Below are 20,805 nucleotides of genomic sequence, written 5' to 3'. Positions count from 1 at the left end.
TCCTGTTCCTTGGATGCTGCCTGACCTGCTGCGCTTTTCCAGCAACACATTTTCAGCATAAATCTGCTACACAAAAGTACCCTTTTGAAAATTGAGTGCAAATGTGCTATTTATGCGTTATTTCACACAACTAAACCTTTTGCATTCTCAAGTACAAATCCAGTATGCACAGTTGATTTTCCAAATGCCTTTTGTTTTATGGTCACCTGCAAGAGGTTTTTGAAGGAAGGTTGCTCCAGTGAAACAACGTTTGAATTATTTTCAATGAACCACTTCTAATCTCTTGTCTGTTCAATAGGCTGTTAATTCCTTTCTATCTTTCATTGATAAAATCACTCTTTACTAGACTGTCATTGTTCACTCTGATTTCGGCACTGCAAATACAGCTTATTTTCTCTCCTCTGCACAGGCACTAGCTTTTCCCTCACAGTTGTGCTCTCTCTGTAGCATCTTGATACTTGAGTATGGGCTGTGATTGTTGACACTGAGAGGCTCAAAATCGAACCACATTCCAGTTTTATGGGCATCTGCATGAGACGTCAGGAACCTTGAATGATATATTTTATCGTCCCTGGTCTCCATGTGTTCAAGCCATTTGTCATATCGAGCTGTGGCTATGGCTGTTACTAATTGTAATAAGTTGAGAATCACAGCCCAGATAGGTTTGTGGTCTGGAGTTCTACTGATCAATGACACATGAGGTAGGATTAGATTTGCGTTTGCCTCAATAAATCAAAAATTTAATGTTTTTTGCTTCCATGTCCAGATTTGATGAAAAACCTTTCATGTATAGTAAGACTTTTGAAGAAAGTACTGTTCATAGCATTAGTTTTCAAGAGGTTGCTCCATATAAGCATAAAATGGTTGAAGCTTCAAAGGATTTCACCTTAAGTAAAAGTTTGGCCTTCAAATTTAGCTGTGATGTCAATTGTCTTAAGATGAGTCTTTCTAGAAAGTAATAGAGCATATGTTGTGATGTGAAACAGTACTTCAGAATATAATGTTTTCTCTTGTTATTTTGCCTCATTTGTTTAAAAATTTAGTGACAGATGAAATTTTCCTTGGCAATCAACTTGGGTTCTTTCTTGTTTATTTTGGCTTCAAACGTTATAAGTTGCTTAATTCTGCTTTTTGTTGTGTTTTGACATACACAAAATTTTGTGTAAGCTGTTTTGGTATTCCAATTCTGTTATTTGATAGATTAATATTGAAGCTAAAGCTTATTAATTTCTGTACCCTCAACTGAAACTCTACTTTTTTTCCAGTGTGCATGTCTACTTCAAAGGGAATTGAGTTTAGTGTACTTCATTTACATTGGGATAAAGAAACACTAAGTTACTTAAACAATTTCTACCTGTATAATAACAATTGAGATTAAGCTGAGGTGACAGTTTCACAAAACTTTTTTTAATTTGGGTCAAGCTGCCTGTACAGTGCTTTTTCATATACCGCTGTAACCTTGGTGTTATGTATTATATTTTTAGACTGCTTGACTACTTTCAGTAAAGCACAAAATGCCATAGTTGTCCTTCTAGTTGAACTGTAGCCTTTTTGCAAGTAGTTTATTGAACTACATTAAGTTTGGTATAATATCGTGATGAACCATTTTAGAAATTTGTGATTCACTCAATAAGTCTTCAAAAAGTTTTCCAATAAATAAAGATGGATTAGTCAAGTTAGATTTCTGGCAATTAATTTGTCTAAGTTACACCCAAGTCTGAACTAGAGCTGATTTTTAAAGAGTGGGGCATTATTTATTTTTGTACTGAGGTTATTTCTATTCATAGTCCTACACATTCTGCATTAAGCATGTGACAATGAAATGTTACACTTGTCAAGATTTAGTGCTTGTTTCTACCTGTGAAATTGCTCAGTATTTTTGTTTCAAATTAGGTAAATGATGAACAGTTAAGACTCGCCAAGAGGGAGATGTTTATCTATCTTCATGATCCTACTTTTCACAATTATAAGACACAGATCATTGTTTAATGAATTAAATGTATACTAATTGAACTGAACATTTTCTTGAAATTTCAAGAAATTTTAAAGAGCTTAAAGCAAAGAATGTTGTCTAAATAAGCCTCAAAATGGCAGATAATTTTATCTGCTAGGACTCCTGTTATGAAATGGCTGAATCTGCAGTCAGCTGTCAGTATTGAGCATGCTCAGGTCATTGAATTGTAGTCCATAGGGGGAGATGAAGAGTAGAAGCTCAGGAACGGTCTTCAGCAGGGACTGGGATTTACTACTGTTTGTCTTTGTCCATGAAAAGGTACCAAAGTGACTTGTAGATCTTTATTTTTGGAGACTTTGCTTTCTAAAAAGGTAATTTTCACTTGCTGCTTGTGGCTCAACTTTGTTGATAGTTATGAAATCCCAATCTTCCTGAATAGTTTATGACCAAATAAAATTCCCCAAATAATGCTCCTAAATTTAAAGAATAATGATTCATAACAGGGAATTGTTAAGCAATGTGAGCAAAACTGCAAGATAACCACTTGATTGTGGAACTTTAAACATTACTGGATTTTAATGTTCCAAATAATACTGTTTTATATAGGTTGATGAGCTTACAGCATTGATAACTGAAATGTTTATCCAATAGGTTGAAGGTAATACTTCTCATTTGAAGTAATATGGATGATGATTGTGCATTCAAGATTAACTATCTTAAAGAAAGATAGCAGACACACTAGGATGTTAAGGGTTTATCAAGAAAACTGCAAAAGGCAAATTACAAGTATGTTTTTAAGCTGGTATATAAATTTCTGCCCCATTAAATGATCAAGATACATCCATTTTATCATACATACTTGAGGTGTAAAATTGCTAACATTCTGATTTCAAATGTTATTGGATGTCAGTCAGTTAGTTGTATTTTGGGCATTCAAAGCTGAAATTGCATGATTTAGGGACCTTATACTGAGCAAACGTATAATGCTCGCTCTTTGAGGACATGCTACTTTCAGCTGAAAGGAAATGTAAATTCAGTATAGTTTTCAGAACTGTAGTTAACTGTGCAGCGTTAATCTGTGGTGTGTTTCTTAATACAATGTATTTTCTTGGTTATTGAAAGATGACTGGTGAGATGTGTTGGTAATTTCTGTCGCATTTTCTGGCAAGAACGATCAAATATTTAAAACAGATACCTTGAGGACTTCATGTGTGCTTCTATTTGTGCCTCTGTATTTTTCTAGTTTCTAGGCATTAGTCTTATTGTCAAGGAGACTTTAAATGTTTAACAAAAACAAAGTAATGGATAAACTCAGCAGGTCTGTCAACACCTGTGTGGAGAGAGGAGCAGAGTTAGAGTCTGCTATGTTTCTTAAGTGTATGGTGATCTGAAATATGTTTGGCTTATAATGAAAATTAGTAGCTTTGATACTTATTTGGTTGGCTGTAGGAAAATACACATTGTTTTTTTAGTGAAAACAATATAGAGACTTCTATTTATAATATGGTTTTATGGTGGCATAAATGTCTACCTCCATACCCTTTATGTGATGGATTTGAGCAGATTTATTGCCAACAGTTGGGCATCTGAAATGTGTTTTAGTCTAGAAGCGTGTTGCTTTGCTCCAAACATCAAAAAGCATACATGGAACTATTTGGTGTTTGAGCTTTTGTAAACTTACTTCATGGAGCAATGCTTCCTGTGGATTAACTTTGCTGCATGAATCTTCTAAATGTGTTGCACGGTGTTCATTACATTAGCTGCAATTCTTCTGAAACAGTGCTTTTTGCCATCTCTTTCTGGAGAGTATTATGTACTCTTGCACATATTTATTGGAACAGTTAAAATATTTTAAGTGGATTGACAATTTAGCTGTAGTTATGGTATCCAGTTGAGCTACTTTAAACATTTCATTGTGTTCAGAGCCTCTTTTTCCCCACTTCAGTGGGATCTTCTTTGTCATGTAGCTCATGATGCGCATTGTTGACAACCAGTATAGCATATGGAGCATTTTAGTAACTGCGACAATAGTTTTTCAGAAATACTGCAGTTTTAAAGCATGAAATTAAGTAGTTTATGAAATGTGACTTGAGATAACATAAATCTGAGTGTAAAAAGAAAGAAAGTTGAATGGAACTTTTAATATGAAACACCAGTTAACAGCATCTGTTGGTGAGTAAGTAGTGGGTGCTGTTTTTCAGCGTCATTGAGATTTAATTATTCAGTCAAAAGGAAATAATTTAGTAGTTGGAGCCAACAGAAATTTGAAAAAGATTTGGCTATTGTGTTTTGGTGTCATTTTTTTCCTGAATTTACAGTCTTTGTGTCACGAAAGCCTCACTTGCTAAATAGGGGAAATACTTTTATCTGAGGTATCTTTGCATTATAATGGTATTATAAAATGTCAACATTACTACATTCTCAAACAAATATACTATTAATTAAAAGTTAATATAGTGTTCATGTAATTGGGAATTAACTTATTGCTCATGCACCAACAATTGGAATAAAAACGGTAACATTTCATTACAGCATACAGACTCAATTGCTGAGATTTATAATGGTATATAGAAGCCTGCATTCCTTGTCATATTCAAGTCGAGTAGCAAAGAGCAACCCCTCTACTTTTTTCTCTGCACTTATCGCATTCAATTTCAGAGTGATTATGGGGCACTTTCAAATGGGAAGCATTTTCTCAGAAGTCCTAAGATTTTGGGACTCAGACTTATTGAAATACATATTTTGTATTAGCCATGCTCTCAATATTTGTCATTATTTCGAGATGCCAGTGTTGGACTGGGATGTACAAAGTTAAAAATATACAACACGAGGTTATAGTCCAACACGTTTATTTGTTTGTTTTTTCAGATTCCACATTTCCATCAAACCCCATCCCCATGACCTTCTATTCCCTTTTCTATCAAGAATCTTTCTACTCCTCCCTTAAAAATATTTAATGATCTCAATTGTACTGCCTTCTGAGGCAGAGTTCCAGAGTTGCACAACCCTCATTGTCATCTCGGTATTTGGTGATAATGATAAGGCCTTGCTCTGGAATTAGACTTAATGTTTTGAAACAGCAAGTGAGAACTGCATTTTAATACCAAGTTCAAAAATTAAGTAGCAAGTTAGTCCATTTAAACCTACGTTTTTTTGTAATAGAGTGGCAAGAAAAAGATGACTGCGGCCAACGCATCCCGAATAATACAGGTTGAAATAAATAAAAGGCATAGCTCTAACCTGGCATGACAAAAATGTGATGTTGTTTAAATTAATCTATATCTTGATTTTAGCAGTCTACATTAATTCCAATAAAATTGAATAATACCCATAGCCTTTTAGTATTACCTCAAGGTACAATTGATATATTTAATTACAGGTTAATTGAAACTCAAGGCACTTGAAACTACTGTCTTTATATTGCCAACTCCATCAAACCTATTAGGAAATGACAATTTCGTTCAGAGTTTTTGTTGAGTTTACGCAACTTCTATTGCTCCTTCTAGCCTGTAAGAGTGACTCCTATAGGCAATCATCAGTACTATTTCCCCACAGTTAACATGAATTGCCTGAGTGCTGTTTAAGTCTGAGAGTGGGAGAGGTTCTTAACTCTGTGTGTGTGTGTTTTCACTCTACACCTTTTTTTTAGAATTCTATCTAACCTTAGTAAGACGAAACTCAGTCTGGAACAACTGCAATTGGAGAATAACGCCTCTTACTCTATTTGTTTTTCTAAACATTGACTTTTGCTACTTGTGAATCCTTTGTCCTATTTTCTGAAAAAATTCTAAATTCTCTTTCTGATTGGAATTATATATCTGAGCAACTTTTTTGAGCCTTGATTGTTCTATTGAACTGGATGTATAGAAATACATGGGCAGATCGAAACATCTTGATCTGTTAGAAAAAAGAACAGAGGACCCAACAGCTTCCTGTATTTTGGTGCTTGTGTGAAAGCCCTTTTGGACTTTACTCACTTCAATTCCAATGATCTTGGCGCTATAAAAACAATAGCTGGCAGTCATATTTTGCCATAGATTGAGTCTGAGAAACCCTTTTCATGATAAGGCGCTGCCTCCCAGTGTCCAGTTTCATTCTGAACAAAGTCAGTATGTTTTCCCAAATGTCATCAGAGTCTCCTGGTGCATTACTTATGCTGATGCCAGAAACATCAAAAAAATCACTAAACCCCCTCAAGATGATACATTTGAATATAGAATTACTACTGAAAATTAACCTTGAATGTCGCAGTTCCTCTCGTGCTGCAAATGATTACACTTGACATTCACATAAGTGTTTGAATGCATGCAGTTTGCACCATAGAAGGAAACCATTGGGCATGTCATTGCTGCTGCTAGCTCTTCAATTGGAACTGTCTAATCTAATCCCATTTGTTAGGCTTTCCCTCAAATACATTGTTCAATTTTAAATTAGGCCAAACTTGGTCTCAATAACTTTCTTATGGGAAAGCATTTCAAATTCTAACAAACTTGTATTATTTTAATTTCCTTTTTTGATTTTTCAGTGAACTGTCAAAATTTATGCCTCCATATTACCAATTTTCATAGGAGAAAGAAACATTTAATTCTCTCAATCTTTCATAATTTTGAAAATGTCTTTTACCTTCTCTATTCCAGGGGAATAACGTCTTTCTCCACAGGTATAATGTGTAGTTCCTAACATTCTGGTGAGGCTTCACTGTCTGTTACCACAACTCCATAAAACCAGATGCACAATTGATGTGCTGAATAGCAAGTCTGACCTACCCAATACCTTGTGTAAATTCAATAACTTTGACTTGCTTGAATGTCAACGCACATGTGTATTAGAATTTAATTTGCATTTTAATAACCTTTCAATCTGCAGTCTTTATAAATCTGTTTATGCGTAGTACCAAATTTATTTCTCCATTTGAAGTCTTGCGATTTATTATCTTGGCTTTTTTACTACAGTTTCAGAACTTCATTGCAAACTTTACGTATGTAACTTAACTTTATTCTAAATATTAATAAAAGTTTAATGTAGGGAGATGATGTTGAAATGTTCAAAAGCAAAACAGATTGAAGCAGGCTATTTGCATGGTTGAGGGATCTAGGTAATACTTTATCTCATTTTTCAGTGTGCAGACTTTTGAGGTCTGTGCAAAGCATTGACTTCCAAAACTGGAAGTCATTGCTTTGAGAAGCTGATCAGTGTGTGCAGAAGCTCAGTGATACTGCGGAACAACTGCATGACTGTGCAGCTTGGAGGGCACGTTGGATCCAGAATGAATTACTAAATTATTTTTTTTTAAAAAGCTGCATTTACGTAGCAACTTTCACAACCACTGAACATCCCAACACACTTTAATTAATTTTGGAGTGTGGTAAACCTTGTAACATAGCAAATGTGGCAGCCCATTTAGGTACATGCACAATATTTTAGGTGTAGGTTGAAAAATGGTAAATAAGATTTGCACCAATTAAGTGCCAGGCAGTGACCATCTTCAATAAGAAGAATCTAACCATCTCAGGAAGACATTGAATTGTATTACTGTTGCTGAATCTTCCATTCTCAACATCCTGGGGTTACTATTTACCAGAAGTAATTGAAGTAGCCATGAACTAGACTGTAACTGTAGGATCAGGTCAGAGACTAGGACTTCTGCAAGAAGTAATTCACCACCTGACTCAAAGTCTGTCCACCATCTACAAGATACAGGTCAGGAGTGTGATGGAATATGCTTAGCTTACCTGACTAAGTGCAGATTCAACTGCATTCAAGAAGCTGAATACCATCCAGGACAAAGCAACTCATTTGAATTGCACCTCATTAACTATTTATCCCATCGACACAGAGTGGCAGCAGTGTTTACCATCTATAATGTATACTGTAGCAACTCGGCAAAAGCACCTTTATCAATAAAGTCTAGACCCATAATTTTTACTATTAAGAAGTACAAGGGCAGTAGATGCATGAGAATACCACCACTAGCAAGTTCCCCTCCCTGGCACACAACATTCTGATTTGGAAATATGTTCCCAATACTTCACTCTTACAGGGTCAAAACCCTACGGTCAGCAAATCAAACTTTTTCTGTCAGCATGCTTGTGAAATTGACCTTTATTAGAAAGGAGATGATTTCATTTCAGTTTTGCTCATTGTGTTATGAATGTACCTTGGCCACATGGACTTCAGTGGTTCAAGAAAGCAACCAGGGAAGGGTGACAAATTCTGGCCTAGCCAATGATACCCACCATGTGAAAGAATATTTAAACAAATGGTGGTAACTTGTAGAAGACTTGTAGAATGTTGTGGAGACCAGCCAGATACGTAGACAAGTTGGAATTCATTAATTGGAGAAAAAAATTGAGTTATAATTCTCACCACCTCAATATTCTCCATGTATATTCAATATTAGTTTGCAACATTTGCCCACAGTGGATGTTTGAACTTTAGTATTTTGTGGAGGAAAAAATATTTTGGCCTGTCAAATATCACCTTTGGTTAATATTAAATAGCAACCATAGCCTCCCATTAACCTGACCTTGAACAGAACCATCTAGTATAGTGAACTCAAGCCCCTGCCTGGACCCCAGTGTGTTTCCTTGGAACAAGATGAATATAACCTGGCACTTTGTAATTCATTATTTTTCTGCTTGTTTTACGCAGCCACAGCACAATGAAAATGTTTTTTTAAAGTTAAATTATGTATTGCATGTTATTGAGTTATGCCAGTATACCATTGCTGATTTGCAGAATTTAGGGGTTGTGCTTCACCCACTGGGGTTCTTGAGTGTTTTTTTTGTTCAAACTAATCCTTGCAACTTGACAACATCGTGAAAATCACAAAATGTCAGAGTAATCTAGGGTTAGCTTCCTTCTGCATTCTAGTGCAATTGATCTTATTGAAAAGGGATGATTTCAGAAGGCAATAGATCGCTGAAATTGAACTCATTTGATGGAAATTCATTTAATGGCTTTCATTGGTCACTGAATCTCCAAATGTGCATGAATTATAAAGAAAGAAGAACTGAAGTCAACAAAAATAAACTACCTATTCAACCTATTTAAAAACAAAGTATATTTACATGCAGGTACAATACATCTATAAATGATAGTAATTCTCTTTGGATTTCAGTCTCCAGATATGACTGGGGCAGATACTGCTATAGAAGATCGGAAGCGGGAAGTGGTAAAGGAACTATCCACAACTGAAGACAAAGGTAAATAAAGACACAAGCTCAAAAGCTAAATACCATTAATATTTTTTTGAATATGTTGTCTAAACAAAGCACTAAGACTTTTAGTTCGTGGAGCGTTTGGAAGTAATTCCTGTGAATCTAATAAAAAAAATGGATTTTGATTTCCAATTATGATAGTCAATTGATGTAGTTCATACATGACTATGGAATTTAAAGTAAGTCATGTAGGATAGAAGAGTTTGTCTTAGTTGATTTAGAAGTGCCATTTAACATAATATTACAGCAATTGTATTTGGTAAAAGATACTAGTTAGGCTTTCAGTAGAAGGACAAATTCATAATTTGAAATGCGCAAACTTTCACAGGAGTGTTAGCTCTTTGAAGATAACTTGTGAAATGCATGCTTAGGAAATTGACTTCACATGTTAGAATTCATGACTGGAATTTTGGACAGTTAACATAAAATCAAACAGTTCAGAGTTCAGAAATGACTTTGATGTGGGGATAGAAAGTAGTGCAGGTATTTCGGACATAATGTGTGCTTTGTCAACTTGAATTGGCTATATTGCGTTTGTTGACTAGTGGACGCCACTTGGATAGTGCAAACTTTCTACTGCATGTGTAATTTTCTACAGCACGAGGTTGCATGGGAATGCAACCATCGCATTATGCCAGAAATACCTGTAAGACCAAATTTACATATGACACTAAAATAGTTGGGAAAGTAAGTTGCAATGAAGAAATAATAAATTTACAAATGGATATTGGAAAGTTAGGTGAATGGGCCAGAACTTGGCGAATGAAGTTTAACGTGGATATCCATTTTTGTCAGAGGTATAGAAAGGCAACTTAATATCTAAATGGAGGAAAAACTTCAGTACTTCAGCGCAAATGGCTCTGTGTGTCCTTTAGCATGAATTACAAAAACTAGCATGCAGGTACAGAAAGTAGTCAAGCAAGTGGAATTTTGGCACTTATTGATAAATGAATAGAGTATAAGAGTAGGGAAGTGTTGCTGCAACTCTGAGGTATTAGTGAGATCGCATTTGGATTATTGCATACAATTTTTGTCCCCTTACTTGAGGAGGGATGTAGTTGTATTGGAGGTAGTTCAGAGGAGGTTCACAAGATTGATCCAACAGATGAGAGATTTGTTTTAACAGGATTGAGCAGTTTAGGCCTATACTCTCTGAACTTTAGAAGAATGAGAGGGGATCTAATTGAGGTATATAAGATGATAAAGGGGAAATTCACTACCTTGGAGGAGACTAGAACATTGGGTAAATTTAAGGAGGAGCCAGGCAGATTTTTAATTAATAATGGGTTGAAGTGTTATGGAGAGCAGGCACGAAAGTGGAGTTGAGGCCGGCTAAGATCAGCTACTATTGTATCAAATGTCAGTGCAAACTCAAGTGGCTGAATTGTCCACTTCTCCTCGTTCTTATATTCTAAAGAGGTTATTGACCCATCTTGTCCATGCCAGTGCTTTACAAAAGCAACCCTCCGCTTGACCATTCCCTTGACAGCTTGACAGTTTCCTTGCCAGTTTCAAGACATTTATCTTTTTGCATATTTGTTTCTACTTTTAACAATCTCAAAGGACACTTAGCCACATGTACAGAGCATCTTATGTCTTAGGGTGTTCTTTGACCTATCCAAAAAGTGTACCCTGTTTCTTGAAAGAACTCATGGCAGCTTTGGACTGTCTCCAGAAAGATATGAAGCACGCAAATTGTGTTCCGGACACCCACTAATAAAAATTAACATGCAGTTGTGCCCATGAACCATGGATGTGCAATTATAATCCAGCCCTGTTGTCCTCCCCTGGTGATAATCATGGGTTTCAGGGACAGATCTTCCTGAATTCCAACTCTTGGATCGTTTTGATTAATTTAGGCTTAAGGTTATTTCTAGCCAGTTTTAGTGCCTTTATTATTTCTGCAGAGGTAAAATTTCACAATTTTCTCCAAGTGAAGGAGTCTGAAAATGAGTATTTCCACTGTAAACTTACCTTCTTGTGAGTCTCAAAATTTAAATGTTTAAAATTATTTTCTAAAACTGTTGATTTGTTACAGTTATTTCATTTTGAGATTTAAAAAAGTCTTGCTGCATGTATTAAGAATTTCACATTTTCGCTATTGATTGTAATTATTTCTTTAGTTTATCCACATAATGTTTTTATGGAGAGAAATAATGCAACATCTGTGATTTACACTACAGGAAGTGACCTTACAGCTGCTAATTTGAGTGCCACAGAGAAGCCGCTGGAAGCTTGTGAGATGTTTGCAGATGGTGAAACCAATGGTTCTTGTGAAAAGAGTGAGGAAGCATCTTCAACAAAGATTCATCAAACATCAGTTAGAAACACTCAGGACACTGTGAAAACAGCATCATGGGATTTAAGTGAACTAAAGCAGATAAATGAAAATGGAATATTGGGAGAAGACAATAAGACTGTTAAAACAAGCAATCATATGAATTCAGATGATTTGACACTAACGCCTTTGACAGGAAGTAATGGATTTGTTTTAAATAGTAAACCTTTACTTCAGGTACAGACTGGGAGTCCTCCTCTAATCGGTCATGCTGCCAAAACACTTCCTTCATCTCCTAGCAAGGGTGGAGGAGTTAACAAGGTAAAAAACTTTAATGCAGTTGAAGTTCTGCAAAATCAAGCCATGAAACCGCTTAATATGGCATTAGCCAAATCAGGAGAAGAAAACCCAGAAGAAAATACATCTCAGGCTAAAAAACTGTCACAAGGCCTTAATGCTGAGGTCAAGATTCACAGAGCCAGGAAGACTCTGCCTAAACTCAATTCAAATCAGGTGAGAATTTGGCCTTCAAAAAAAAACTACTGGTATTGGCTACAAACATTTTTTGGCCAATTAACTCAACTTTGGAATTAACCACTTTTGACCAGATGCCTCAATAAGGATTAGAACATTGAGAATTGTGAAGTATTTACTTTTGTAGAAAAATTATTACAGGGAGAGAGCTTCAATTATGCATAGCATTGATGAGTAGTTAAAGCCCTTTCGGCCCTAAGAATAAAGTTAGGTTTTTTTCTGTCCACTCTGTTTTGATTGGTCAACTTAAGGGGTTTGCTTGTAAGTGGGTTTGTATGTTGGGAAGTTTCAGGAGCCGGTGCTGTGTATGTGGCTGCCAGTGGTTAGTGGTAGCAGCGGGGTTATTTGGAGGAGAGCAAAAACTCCAGAGAGTAATTGAATTAATGAATTATTAATTATGCTGTTTGTCTGAAAAACCTATTTGGTTCACTAATATCCTTCAGGCAAGGAAATCTGTCTGACCTACATGAAACTCTAGAGCCTGGGGCATGGAGCAGGTACTAGTCATAACTGCGGATGGGCATAGTGTGGGGGCATGTGAAGTAAATATGATATCAGTTGAGTTTTAGTCTGTGTGCATGACAGAGTTTTATGATTCACATATCAGTGTTTTCAGAGTCATGTTTTTTTGAAACCAGCATGAGATGGATAGTTCTTAGAGTGCTAAAGGAATTTGTTTGCATTGGGAAAGTTTTACAAGTGAACAGAATAAATATTTGAAGAGCATTTGCTCGCTTTCAGTTAGAAGGATCAGCATTGATTTTGTATTTTGGCTTGGGGGAAATTCCCATAATTTTGGAAAGCTTTTATTTTCAGTTTATAGAATTCCTGGTTGAAGTTACATGTAAGAATATAATTTTCCTGGAGCAAAGAGTTAATTCAGAAAAATTCGCAATAGGTTGCCTCAATGTAATTTTGAAAGTCCTAGGCTAGGGTTGTTTGGTTATAAGCCTGAAGATGCCATTTGACTAAAAAAAGTCTAAACTCACTTCTTCCTTGAGTATTCATGCTCTGCCAGACTCTCAGGACTGGGAGTTGAAAGCGACAGCTAAGTCAAACTTATTGATGTGACAGGGAAGGGAATCCTGTCTGGTCTAGACGATGCTGATGAGGTAGATGTAATATTTTAGTTGTGTTTCAGAATCTTTCAAAATGTGGTGTATGGCAGTAGCTTGGTTCATTTGAATTGTCTTCATTTCTTTTGTGTATTAAACTCCTATTTTATTTTTAACACCACGTCTGCAGCGGTGTAAGCTTGTGATTCAGTGAAAGACCATTTTGTCAAACTAAAAAAAAACTCTATTTAGCCATATTTCAGCCTGGGATGTGACCTGTCCAGTAATAACTTCAGCTGAGATCATAACACCACATACTTTACAATGGTCCTTCAGGGAAAGGAGCACTGTTGGCATGTAGTTCAGATGTCATGCATCATTGTTGATGCTTATGTCCTTCTGAGTCCCTAACTTATTAGAAAACATCTGTAAAATTGAGAAGAGCAATAAATGCATCCTTTCCTGTGATCGCTGAGATTTTTTTAAAAGAAGACTAGTCCAGAATGGAGAATTGTAGAAATCGATATTTGTGAATATTAAAATGTGCTAATGTTGGTTCTTGATATTCTTTTCTCTTTGTATCGTGATTATGCACTTTCCTTGAGGGATTTGCCTTTTGGATGGCCTACAATTCAAATGATGGTTGACTCATCTATTACTAAATTGTAAATCGTGTGTATTAACTGAGCGATGTTAAAACTAAGTTTGATTTTGTCCCGACTTTTATGTATATGTACACGTGAGCAATAGGAGTGAATCAGCTTTGTTATGTCTGGGTAATGTAGTCATTTGTAGTCCAACAAAGATCATTGCAGATTCTGTCTTCTTGAATTCCAAGTATTTGTAATGTGTGTGGCTGGGATTAATTTTAAGTCAGAACTAATGGAGAGCTTGTGAACAAAACACAAATGCTGCTGATGGGAGAAATCTACAAGCATAAACTAAAAAAGCTATAAGTACTCAGCAGCTCTGACTGCATTTGTGGAAAAGAAACAAGCCTATTCCTCGCTGAAGCACTTTGCAGGTGCTTCTTCTCTTGCATGTGGTTTTAAAAAACATTTTCTCCTGTTCAGTTGTGTTCCTTCCAATCTGTAATGTCTTGATCAGTGTTTTAAAGGTCTGAAGTTACATACACTAGCTATATACTAGGCTGGAGGACATGTAAATCAATAGTATCATATAGCGAAGGAGAACCTGGGATATTGCTTGATGCTGCACCAGGAGTAAATGGGCCATGTATTGTAACTCTTTTAGTTATAAGGAAAGGTGCCAGCAAAAGAAAAGAAATGTTACATGTTTCAACAGAGGAGGAAATTGTTGGAATATTGTGAGTGAGGAGAAATTGTACCACTTCATATTTTTTCATGGCAGAAGATGCAAAGGTTTACAAGGTGGAAGATGAGGTTCAAGGATTTCTAAGAAAACATCAGAGAAATAGGAAATGGGATAGATTCAATGATGTTCCTGAAAGTCTCAATGGAAGGAAATACTCAGTTAAGAATAATTTTTGCCACATTCTTTGTGTCTTTGCAATTTCTGTTTTTACAATTGCCCAGTTTCCGCAACACCAGAGGAAAGATTGCTATCATCTGCTTAATCTTTTGAGATTCAGTCTGACATTCAGGGTTTTAAAAAAGTCTCGAAGATTGGGAGATAGTAAAAGAAACATTTGTTGAGATTTAGTACAATTTCTTGTTGGAAAAGCAGAATTGAAAAATCACAGACCTGCAATTTTAACTCTGTTTCTCTCTTCACACATGCTATGAGACCAGTTGACTATTTCAGCAATTTTTTGTTTTAATTCCCAATTTCTTGTGTTTTGACATTTTTAAGCATTGAATATCTTTTTCCAGTGCAAATTCTGAAACTTGGCATTTTCTTATTCAAAGTGTAGGAATCAAAGGCTTATTTTCCAACTTTGTGGTTTTTCTAGAATTACTCCAAGGATGAGATACTTGTGTTGTGCAGATAAATTTGAGATGCTGGACTTAGTAGAGAAGTTTGAGATTTGTTACAGGTATTCAATATCATGTAGAACCCAGACAAAAGTCCATAAAGAGGAACTGAGGGACTTTATGACAGAGTGGTAGCATCCCTATCTCTGGGTTAAAAGGCACTGGGAGGTGGTATTGTAGTGCTAATGTCATTGACCAGCAATCCAGAAACACACTTTCCTGACCTGAGGACGTGGGTTTGAATCCCACTGTGGCAGATGGTGAAACATGATTTCAGTTAAAAAAAAAATCTGGAATAAAAAGCTTGTCTAATGATGTTCCTGTAACCACTGTTAATTGTCATTAAATACAAACCCATTTGGTTCACTAATGTCCTTCAGGGAAGGAAATTTTCCATCCTTATCCGGTTTGGATAAATGTGATTCCAGACCTAGTTATACAGCAATGTGTTTGATCCTTTGGGTAATTTACATATGGGCAAGAAAGGCTGGTCTAGCTAGTAATGTCCACATTCCATTAACAAATAAAAAAAGTGTGAATTATTAATGATTGAGGTGAAATCATCAAAGATTTGCTGAAATTTAACCCCCAGATGTTTAATCAATAACTAATGTTTTTTTAAAAATGTTCTATCATTGTCTTGTGCACATACAAGAGGGAAAATATTTGTGCTGATCAAGATAATCATCTTACTGTTACAGTTTGGACATCCTATGTTAACACAAGGTATGAATGAGATCAGCTAGTGACATCACTGGAATCTCAATGGGAATTCAATCCAAGCAATTCAAGCCCTTTAAGCAAGTTCCTCTTGAGTTTTTCATTTCATCAGTCTGGACATGATTTAAACGCAGGATATAAGGGACAGAAATAGGCCATTTTCTGCTGATCTATGAAGAAATTGGGATTTTTTGTATTCTGAATTCTTATCTGCTCTGATCCATTCCCTATTGCTAGATCCAGTTGTGAATCTTGCCTTGTTTGGATTTTTACATATCAGTTTGGTTGATTACCAAGGGGTGAAAGATTATTAGAAATATTCAGGAATGTAGAGTTTTCAGTTAAGAATAAGATCAACCATGATCTTGCTGAATGGCATAGAAGGCTGAAAATGGCATAGAATGGCATAGAAGGCTGAAAAGGCTGAATGGCAGCTGCTTGTTTCTTGTTCCTAGGTTAGAAAGGAATTTATACCCATTGTGGGAACTCCAGTCTGTTATCCCTTTCACCCACTTCTGTCTTGTGTCCATTTACTGTAGGGGTAGTTGAAATCCCAATGATTATTATTCTGTTTTTAAACTCTATATTCCAATTTGTTTGCATATTTCTTTCCCCATCTCTATTCCAATATTATGCACGTAATGACTTACATCTATTAGTATGATTCGGACTTTATTATCTTGTGTCTCTCGTCCATATGGTAATAATTCTGTCATTCTTATAGCTACGTCCCTATTCTTCAGTGCCATTATTTTATCCTTCGAGTACAGCAACTCCATTCACCTTTTTCCTATCTTTATGAGGTAATATACCTTGCAATGTCTAATTCCCTGCTTGATTTTTCTGTTGCTTTGTCTCAGTAATTCCTATCGTAAGGTTCCTCTGAACACACCTCCTGCTGTATTAAGGACACTGTTGTACAGATATTTTAACTAATTTTTAAAAGGATTTTCTTTCATTTGTGTTTAATCACCTGATGTTACTGTTCCACAACTGTATTTATTCCATCGCCATCAATGTTCACCTCACTTTATTGTTATGTTCTCATTCACAATTTCATTTATATCTAGATTACTAATGTTTCTTAAAGATCCCTCCCTGTATCTTACCAGTTTGAAGCCTTTGCCACCTTCCACTTTACCCTTTCCACTCCGACATTGGTCCCATCCTGGTCCACTATTGCCTATTTTATCTGTACAGCTTCTTCTTGTCTGTGAATTGATGCCAGTGTGAAGGAATCCCTTGTTGTGCATCAGTCCCTTAACCATATCTTTAATTTCCTGATTTGCTTCAATTCCAATTTGCATGTAATAATGGCAATATTTCAATTAATATTTTGTTTATTTAGAAGTGAATTCTTTGTACATCAGCAGAGCCATCTCCCAAATCCTACCTTTGACATTTGTTCCAGTATGTACCCCAGTTGAATTTATCTCTTTTCCTTCCAAGTTCTTTTCTAGATCTAGTGAGAGAACCCTTGCACTGACACTGGATTCTGAATTTCTGGCTGCGAAAGGGGTTACCTATCACACAAATTATAGAGTCTCTCCATTGTCCCCTTGTGCCGGAAATCCCAGACGGCCATCTACACCACAATGCTTTTCCGTGTTTTTTACTTGTTCTCCCTACAGTCGTCCTCTTTGTTGTCACAGAGCCAGTGTCAGAGAGACAACCTCCTCGACCTCTAAATCCTTGCTGCATAGCTGTCTGGCAGTCACACCCATTCGCTTTGTCTCAAAATGTTTTTCCCTGGGGTGTGACTATCCCTCCCCCTCTCTTCTGTCCCTGATTTTCGCCAACTGCATTCCATCCAGTTTAATGACTGAGCTAGAGAGATTCAAGATTGAGACATCTTACGCTTGGGACCATTTCACATTCCACAAACTCCATGTTGTATATTCAAGATAGAACCTTGGTCTTAGATGAGCTTTAGTTTATTAGCAATTTAGTTAATTTTTTATTCAATGATTCATTAGTTAGATCAAGTAATTTAATGAGTGAAATGTTTAGATTCTCTCAGTTTTAAACTGCATCCTTAATTTAGAGGAGAACCCTTAAAATTCAGGAGTGAATTACCTTCCTTGTTGCCTAATTAATAATTTTGGAGTTCAGCTTTGAGTTGTTGTTGTCTTCTATTACCTTACTCCAACTACACCTGGCTTGTCAAATACAGTGGTAGCATCCAGTTACTCACCGTGCTGAATTCTCTCACTCTCCAAATTCCCAAGTTAAGTATTCTTTTGAAGAAGTATTTAACCAAACTGTATTATGTGCATTAACAAAAGCCACCATTATCTTACTAGCAATCTGAATTAGGACTTACGGTCCTGAAAAATCAGTCCCTGTTAGCCAAATAATGAACTGTGCATCTGCATATGTAAGGCAGGCTATTCAACTAAACCTGCAAGAATCTGCAAGTTAAGGTTCAAGTTGAGTCATAAATGCACAATGTGACTCAATTTTAGAAAACAATTAACCTTTAAATTTCTGTTACTCACCAAATTCCCTATATACTCTAGCAACAGCCATATCAGCGAACACACTGTAGGTCCATTGCCCCTCTCTGTTGTTTTAACTAATGTGCTCATAAATAATAGCTTAATGATATTGCAAAGGATGTTATTGATTGTTCCCAGATTTATATCCCTGCCATTGAAATCTCGAAGACCACTCAACTGCATTTTAGTATATTATGAAAAATGGTTTGGAAAGCAATCTCTTTAAAAAGTTTGCAGGAAAACCATAATGTTTCTAGGAAAGTGCCTGAACAATAGAAGTGGAAATGTACAAAATTTAACAGTTTTTATAACTGAATCTGAGGACAAAGCAGCCCACTTGATTGACTTTCCTCCAGAAGAAGCAGGTTTGCTTGAATGCATCCTATTTAACCCACCATGTACAAGATGCTTGCAACAACTCATCAAAGCTTAGATAACACTTTTCAAACCTACAACCTTCACCACTCTCAAAGGTAAAGGCAGCAGATACATGGGAACACTGTCAAATTCAAGTTTCACTTAAAGGCACAAATAGAGAGGTATTGGCATTCTTACACCACGTAGACTGCACTGGTTCCAGAAGACAACTCATCACCTTTTCCACAGCAGTTAAGCAATAAATGTCAGCAATATCCACATACTATAAATGGATTAAAATAAACCAACAATGATCAGACAGATGCAATAATGGGATTAAAAGTTGATTCTCAGTTATCAAAACAAATAGCTCTCTGACCGGCAGCACATTTTGTCAGATAATCATTAGGCCCAAATTACTTTAGTAGAGTGATATGTTCTTCTTGTAGAATGTGGGAGTTTAGGGAGAGTTTATGTGTTACTGAGGATTATATCTGCAATAAATGCCATTGGTTGCAAATCCTATCAGATCGAATGGATTGGTTGGAGACACCGATAGAGGCAATGTGGAATTTACAAAGCAAGTGGGATGTGATGGATGGCAGTTATAGGAAAGGGCGAAAAGTTGCCGATACAGTCACATAGATTGGATAACTCCAGGAAAGATGAGAAGTATGCAGATAATGCAGGAGTCTTTTGTGGCTATCCCAATTTCAAGCAAGTATGCTGTTTTGGAAAATGTAGGGGATGATGGATTTTTCAGGGGAATGTAGCAAGAACAGCCAACTTTCTAGTATTGAGACTGGCTCTAATGCAATGAGGAGTGCGTTGGGCTCCAAGAGATTGATTGTGTTAGGGGACCCTCTAGTCTGAGGCACAGACAGACGTTTCTGTGGCCAGCAACAAAAAATCAGAATGGTATGTTGCCTCTCTGGTGCCAGGATGAAGGATGCCTCAGAGAACGTGCAGAATGTTCTCAAGGGGGAGAGGGCCCAGCAGGAGGTCATTGTACACATTGGGACCAATGACCTTGGAAGGGAAAAGGATGAGATTCTGAAGGGAGAAAATAGAGAGTTAGGCAGGAATTTAAAAAGGAGATTCTGGAGACTGGTAATATCTGAATTACTCCCAGTGCTGCAAGCTAGTGAGAGTAAGAATAGGAGGATAGAGCAGATGAATGCATGGCTGAGGAGCTGGTGTATGGGAGAAGGATTCACATTTTTGGATCATTGGAATCTCTTCTGGGGTAGAAGTGACCTGTACAAGAAGGACAGATTGCACCTAAATTGGAAGGGGACTAATATACGGGCAGGGAGATTTGCTAGAACTGCTCAGGAGGATTTAAATTATTAAGGTGGGGGAGTGGGAGCCAGGGAGATAGCGAGGAAAGAGATCAATCTGAGACTGGTACAGTTGATAAAATAAGTGAGGGCAGACACTGACAAAGCAGAAAACAAGGTAGGACTGATAAATTAATCTGCATTTATTTCAATGCAAGAGGCCTAACGGGGAAGGCAGATGAACTCAGGGCATGCTTAGGAACATGGGCCTGGGATATCATAGCAATTATAGAAACATGGCTCAGGGATGGACAGGACTGGCAGCTAATGTTCCAGGATACATATGCTACAGGAAGGACAGAAAGAGAGGATAGGGAAGTGGCCTTTTTTGATAAGGCAAGAACTGATTGGGGGCAGATGATTGCTGGTAAAGGGATGGCTGGAAAATGGGAAGCCTTCAGAAATGAGATACCAGAGGTCCAGAGAAAGTGTATTCCTGTTCAGGTGAAGGGAAAGGCTGATAGCTATAGAGAATGCTGGATGATGAAAGAAATAGAGGGTTTGATTAAGAAAAAGAAGGAAGCATATGTCAGGTATAGACCAGATAGATCGAGTAGAGTATACAGGGAGTAGAAGTATACTTAAGAGGGAAATCAGGAGGACAAAAGGGGGCATGAGATATCTTTGGCAAATAGAGTTAAGGAGAATTTAAAGGGCTTTTACAAATGCATGAAAGACAAAAGGGTAATCAGGGATAGAATAGGGTCCTGAATAGAGAGAATAGATTCCCGATGAAGGACATATGTCCGAAACATTAATTCTCCTGCTCCTCAGATGCTGCCTGACCTGCTGTGCTTTTCCAACACAACACTCTTGACTCTGATCTCCAGCATCTGCAGTCCTCACTTTCTCCTAGGGAATAGGGCCCTTCAAAGATCAGATAGGCGGCCTTTG

General features: G+C 36.8%; 1 protein-coding gene across 6 annotated transcripts in view; it reads left to right on the top strand.

The window, feature by feature from the left end:
* LOC122564772 (histone-lysine N-methyltransferase EHMT1-like) overlaps positions 1-20,805 on the top strand; it is a 142,846-nt gene that overhangs the window by 45,783 nt on the left and 76,258 nt on the right. For all 6 annotated transcript variants that reach the window (XM_043719980.1, XM_043719978.1, XM_043719976.1 and 3 more), the window contains exons 2-3: positions 9,075-9,159; positions 11,358-11,965. In XM_043719980.1, the coding sequence (XP_043575915.1) occupies positions 9,075-9,159; positions 11,358-11,965 (693 nt within the window). The remainder of the gene's footprint in view (positions 1-9,074; positions 9,160-11,357; positions 11,966-20,805) is intronic.

Source organism: Chiloscyllium plagiosum, chromosome 30 (assembly GCF_004010195.1).
Source record: "Chiloscyllium plagiosum isolate BGI_BamShark_2017 chromosome 30, ASM401019v2, whole genome shotgun sequence".
NCBI classification, from domain to species: domain Eukaryota; kingdom Metazoa; phylum Chordata; class Chondrichthyes; order Orectolobiformes; family Hemiscylliidae; genus Chiloscyllium; species Chiloscyllium plagiosum.
This window is presented reverse-complemented; position numbering and strand designations above follow the sequence as displayed.